The 6,289-nt window shown below is 64.0% G+C and overlaps 1 protein-coding gene across 1 annotated transcript; it reads right to left on the bottom strand.

Moving 5' to 3' along the window:
* Nucleotides 1-2,300: 2,300 nt before the first annotated feature.
* On the bottom strand, nucleotides 2,301-4,640 carry CLDN5 (claudin 5). The gene has a single exon (XM_027088729.1). It carries the CDS (start codon nucleotides 3,566-3,568, stop codon nucleotides 2,912-2,914), a length of 657 nt encoding a protein of 218 aa, XP_026944530.1. The 5' UTR covers nucleotides 3,569-4,640; the 3' UTR covers nucleotides 2,301-2,911.
* Between the last annotated feature and the right edge of the window lie 1,649 nt (nucleotides 4,641-6,289).

Raw genomic sequence — 6,289 nt, forward strand, 5'->3', positions numbered from 1 at the left:
CTTTGATGCCAGCCAGGACCTGGCTCGGTTCACCCTCCCACCACTTCCTCCTGTCCACTGGCCTTGGCAGCATCTCAAGTCCACCCTCTTGATCATGTACCCCTCCCAGGCCCACCCTCCACGTCCATCATCTTACCCCCAGCACCTGCCTGTCCAGGCACCCCCACCTCTGGGCACATGGCAGACACCATCAGGCAAGTCAGGCAGGGATAGCAAGGGCGGGGCCCCAATTCAGGAAGGGAGGGGCTTGCTGAGGGGCCTTGGGGTCAGCTTCGCCCACGTCCTATCGCAGAAGGTCCAAGCTGGACAGGCTTCAGCAACCTCCAAAGTCTTCGGAGCAGCAAGAGTTCTCTGTCAGGGAAGCCGTGGGATCAGCTGGCCCCACCCTCCCAGTTGTCCCCAGGACACCTGCAAGGGTTGAGGGGATCTGGAGGCAAGGAGGATGCCATTTCTGTCCTCTGGCAAGGAGAGAGCCATTCACGCAAGTGGCTGAGGCCATCTGTGACCACTGCACAGAGCTCGGGTGCCAGGGGAGCAGGCAGGCTGGAGGGCCATGGCCACCTAGGTGTGGCACCTGGGGCCACGGGCAAGAGGTGGCAGAGTGGTTTGGGCAGCACTTATGTTGGTGGGAAAAGCCCAGAAATCGTGTTCAGGAACTGAGGACACGGGTTAGGGGGGCTAGGTCTTAGGGTGGGCCTTGGGGAGGGGTAGTGGGCAGTGGGGTCAGCTGCATTGGAGCTGCATTGCTCCTCCCACCTGACCTCTGGCAGTGGAGTTTTCCCCTGCCCTTCCCAGCATGGGTCGGGGACAACAGCCTGCCCCGCCAGGGCCCTCAAGCTGCCCACCCTGGCCATCTGCAGAAGCTGAGGGCTGGGCAGCTACCATTCAGAATCCCAGCTGACGCCTGGGGCCCTGGAGTCAAGAGAGCTCTGGGCTGTGGAGGAGGCAGCCTTAGGCCTGCACCTGGGCCAGACAGCCTGTACCCGACACTGCCTGGACCCTGTGGCCAGAGCAGAAGTGGAAGGACCTTTGTTCCTACCCTACCAAGAGCCAAGGCTCCAGGATCACACACTTGCTCGCTTGGGAGCTGTTCTAGGTTAGGCTCAGGCAGGGCTGCCATAAAGGCTAAGGACCTCTGTGCCATGGGGCCCATCTCTCTATAGTCATCCCACTGTTGGGAGCTAAGGCCCCCAGATAGTTCAGCCTCCCTGGAAGTTCTGGGATTCAGGGCCATGTTCACAGTAGCTGCCCTGAGCCTGTCCTTGGGTTCTGCCCCTCCCTACAATGAGGAACCTGGCCAGGCCTGGGAGACTCCTTGCCATTGGACCCGGCCCAGGCATTTCTGGACATGGCCCTCAGGGTGGAGTTTGGGGGCATTTGCCAAGCCCTCCGCACTGGCTGGGCTTGGAACTCCTCCCAGCAGCCCCTGATCCTGTCCACTGTTCTCTTCTGCCCTGGAAGCAATGAGTTCTTGGTGGCTGTGACAGCTCTGGTCTGCTTTGCCCTCCAGGAATCCCACCCAAAGGAGGAAGGTCACATGGTGCTCCCAGCAGGGGTTGACACAGAGGTGCTGATGGTTGGCCTAAGTCTGGGCTGGCCGCCAGACCACCAAGATGGGCACAGGCCCTGTGCAGAGAGTTAGGATGGAGGGGCTGAAGCTGAATCTGGGCAGCCGGCCGCGGGTGCCTCCTCCCCATGGCAACGCACTTCTCAACCTGCAGCCAGCTCTGCTGGAGCCCAGCACACATCCTGGATTTGCCCCTGTTCCCACTGCACTATTGGCAGAAAGGATGGAGTCAGTGTTGTATAGATGTCTAGCCATGTGAGGCGACCCAGAGATGGCCAAACCCTGGGAGGGCAGGTGGAAAACGCCTGTCCGGTGGTTCCTGGGGACCAGCCTCTTCTAGGCAAAGCCAGTAGCCTGGCAGCCCACCCTTAGCCCTACCTGCATCCCAAGACCCACACACACTGGCTAGGGTCAACCTGCATCTTCTGCTGGGGTCTGCATCACAGCCCCTACTCTCCACCCCCACCCCCAGGCTCTATGGCTCAGCAGTGGCCCTTCTGACTACATATCTCACCTCCCTGGGTTGCAGTGAGCTGTGGCTGTTTCCCACCCAACGGGAAGGTGACCAGATGGCAGGAGGGACCTGAGAAATGGCCATGGGATCTTCGGGATCCCAGAGGCCAGCCCTGGAAGGTCCCCCCAGGAGCTTTTTGGGGAGAATTTGGTGGGTAGGTGGATGAATGGGGGCTGCAAAGCACAGGCGGTGACTGGACAAAGAACAGGACACAGGTGGGAGGGTATCCAAACCATTTACTAAGCGGACTCTTACCCCAACCCCCCAAGCTGTGAAGGAGGGCAGGGCCCCAGCCCCACACCCAGGATCCGGTTCCCGTAAGCCTTGCCTGGCGAGCTGCAGGGGTGAGACAGGGAGGTCCAGACCAAGTCTCTTGCCCCCACCCGGAGGCCAGCCTGCTGATGGAGTGAAGGCCAGTTATAAACGTCCCTCCGGCAGCCGAGGCTGGGGCCCCTGGGCTCTCGGTCTGCCCCTCTGGAATCAGCAGGAGCCACTAGGGAGTGGGTGGCATCCAAGACCCTGACGGTCAGAGAGGGAGCGGCATCTCCAGTCCAGTGCCCACACGGCCGAAGGAACGCGCGCCCTACCCACGTCGGAGCCAGCACTGCACACAAAAAGAAACAGAGCGAGTCTTCCCAAGTGCGCGTCGCCTTGCGGGGCAGGGCGCAGCCCGGGGCCGGCTAGGAGGCCGGAGAGGACGGGCTGCGGACAGAGTCCGGTCCGTGCGCAGGACTCAGAGTTCCGCAGAGCCTGTGCGCCGCGGAGGCCGCCGTCCATGCGGGGCTCCCCTGGCCGGTCCTCCCGCTCGCGGCCCTGCCGCGCAAGCGCACTCAAACATAGTTCTTCTTGTCGTAGTCGCCGCTGGCCGTAGGCCGCCGCGGCGCCGAGTACTTGACCGGGAAGCCGAAGTCGGGGCGGCCGGCGCAGACCCAGGCGCCGCAGCACACGAGGCCGCCGCCGCACATGAGCAGCGCCGAGGCGGCCCAGCCGATGTAAAGCGCGGCGCCCAGCTCGTACTTCTGCGACATGGGCACGGTCGGGTCGTAGAACTCCCGGACCACGATGTTGGCGAACCAGCAGAGCGGCACGAGTGCCAGCAGCCCGCAGAGCGCGTAAAGCGCGCCGCCCGTGAGGGCCACGCGTGCCTTACCCGGGCCGGGGGCCACGCAGGTGGTGCACTGCGCGCCCGCCAGGGTCACAAAGAGCGCGACAAGCGCCAGGAGCACGGCGCCCACGGTGAGCGCCCGCGCCGCCTGCACCTCTGTGCTCAGCGCCAGCACCGAGTCGTACACCTTGCACTGCATGTGCCCTGTGCTCTGCACCACGCACGACATCCACAGCCCCTTCCAGGTGGTCTGCGCCGTCACGATGTTGTGGTCCAGGAAAGCGGTCACCTGCCACATGGGCAGCCCGCACGCCAGGATCAGGCCCACCCAGCCCACCAGGCACAACACCAGGCCGAGAATCTCCAGCGCCGCCGACCCCATGGCTGGAGACAAGACGGGCGCCCGACGGCCCGGGGCCTCCGGGCGCGCACAGCTTACTCCCTCCGATCCCGGGCCCAGCGGCACCACAGCACAGCCTCGGGTCTGCTGGCGCCTCTAGGGGGGCTTCCCATTTGAAGGTTCGGGGGGCGGACTATGACCCGCGGGCCCAGCCCCCCACCCTGAGCAGCCAATCCACGCCCAGGCCATCCGCCCGCAGCCAATCGCAGGCGCCCCCGGCAGCAGGAGTTAGGAAAACAACTGCGCGTGGGGGTAGCGGGTGGCGGGCGGCGGGAGGCGGGCGGCGCGGGGAACCGCGGGGCATCCGGTGGCGGCCCCGGACCCTCATCCGCCGTTGTCCTAATCGCTGCAGAGCCCGTTCCAAGCTGACCACGCTCCACGAACTACCTCCCTGTGCGCCCCCACCTCGCCGTTTCAGGAGCTGCATGACCCTGGGTCTGCACCGATTTACCCGACACATCCTCGAACGAGCCAGTTGGTCCCTACCTCCCAGGCCAGCTCCACTCTTCCCTGGCCCCGGTCGGCGGGAGCCACTGCGCCGAGGGCCCCCGGGTTAGCCAAACACAGCTCGGCCTGTTCCTCCAGGAAGCTCTCCCTGGAGTCCAAGCCCAACACAGCCCCCTTCTCTGCACCCCGACCACTGTGGCCCTTCGAGTGCTGACACTGTCTCCCTCACAGGCCGAGAAGCCAGGAAGGCCTGTGCGGGTCAGGCCGGGGTTCCTGCTTCGTCCAAGGCCCTGCCCAGCGCCACCACGTCCCTGGGGCTTGCGGCTCCAGCACGAAGCAGAAAGAACGGGGCCTTCCCGTGGCCTCCGGAGACCCCCACTCTGCCCCTGCTGCCGGGGCTTCCCATACCTCCCAACCTTTGCACTGACTGCTCCTCTTCCGGAGATGCTGCCCATCCCCCATCCTTTGAGGCCCAGCTGAGGCGACACCGCGTCAGTAAATCCCCAGTGACCCAGCATACAGGCAATCCTCCCAGGAGCAGCCCGTGGCCCCAGGCTCTGCCACCTACTCCCTGCTCCAGGCCTCAGACAGAGACAGAGAGAGAAACGCAGGGGCTGTACTCTGCCCTCCCACCCGCTGCAGTGCTACCCTGGCACCCCAGCCCCCAGGCCACCCTCCGGAAGCCAACATGGAGTTTCCTGACTGGGAGGAAGAGCCCCCATCCTCGCTGGAGGCGGGAGGCGAGGGATTTCCGGGCATTCTTCTGCACAATGGCCCAGCCATTTCTCCAAGGCCCACTGGGATGGACAGTGGGGCCCCCTGAGGCTCAGGTAGGGGCACTAGTCCCTTTCTGGCAGCCCCCTCCCCACTCCCTGTCAGCCCCTCTGTCTAAAGCAAAGTCTGTATTCTGCCCTGGAGTGGGGCTACTAGGACCGCCACTCCTTCCTCAGGTCCCAGGTGCCTGACTGCTAGCAGGGCCTCCCCAGAGAAGGCCTGCCTTTGAGGCTGGCCAAAGCCTGGGCGCCTCAACAGATCGGTCCTTCCTGGGCCTGGTTCCTTCTCCTCAGGTGGCTGAGATAATACCCTGTCGTCCAGCACGGGAGGCACCCAAGGCAAGTTTGCTGGGCCCTGTGGGATTGGGAGGACAATTTTACCCCTTCTTTCACTCCAGCCCCCTCACTTCCTGCATAGATGGAGCTCCAAGAACCACTGCCTCCTCCCAGACAACCCTCACTCGCTGCTTCCCTCCTGTTGCAGACCTTTCTGGACGTCCCCTCCCCCATCCACTCCAGGGGGCCCAGCCCTACCACCCACCCACCCTTTCAATCCCACTTCCCTGTGGCCCAAGTCCAAGGACCTTGCCCAGGGTCCCCCCATGACACTCCACGCTGCTGTCTTCCCGGGTCAACTGCTGTGGCCTCCTCAGGCCGTCCAGGCCCCACCCTTGGCCACTGGGGCTGTTCTCCTCAGGGCAGCTGGGCATCGCAGCAGGCCCTGCTCCTGGGTCACACTCTGCCTGAAACCCTCTGTGGCCCGCACTGCCCATGGACGAAGCACTGACTCCTGGGAGCGGCCCAGGTGACATGGGCCAGCTGCACTGGGTCTGGCCAGTCCAGCAGCATACTCCACGTTCCATTCAGACTTGCCTCCCTCTGGGCCCTCAGACTGGTCTGTCTACACCCACGCCTCTTCTGCTTGCAGTATGTATCCCTTGGGCAGGGCCTGCATCTACTAGGTTGTGTTACCAAGGTCACTTCCTCTTGGATGCCTTCCTGCTCCCATCCCTCAGCCTTGCTCTCGAGGCCCAAGCTGGAGCTGCCCGTCTGCTCGCTGGTTGATCCCACCAGTATCCAGGAACGAGCCCCAGCACAGTGGCCGTCTTCATGCATCTGTCCTGGACAGGGGGCTGCCTGTGACCCATGCTGACCTCTGGCCACCTGCCACTCCTCCAGCACCTCAGAGCTGCAGCCAGCACAAGGTTCTCCCCATTTGCCTGCCCACCTGCCTCCCTCTCTCTGCCACTTTGGGCCCATCCTGGCCTGGCACCCTGGAGCAGCCCCTGTGAGTCCATGTCTCTTTGGGGACAGCCTCACAGTATCTTGGGGACTTGGTAGAAGGGCCTCAGTCCCCACCTCTCACAATCTGATTTCTACCCCGACACCACTGTGTTGGTTGTAGGCCTGGCCGCAGTTGAATCAGAGCTGCCACAGAGAGGCCCAGCCCCGACCTGCGGGGGCGTGAAGACTTGCCTGCCCT

The sequence above is a fragment of the Aethalodelphis obliquidens genome, unplaced genomic scaffold (genome assembly GCF_003676395.1).
Source record: "Aethalodelphis obliquidens isolate GAN/ISIS:26980383/991018 unplaced genomic scaffold, ASM367639v1 scaffold63, whole genome shotgun sequence".
NCBI lineage: Eukaryota > Metazoa > Chordata > Mammalia > Artiodactyla > Delphinidae > Aethalodelphis > Aethalodelphis obliquidens.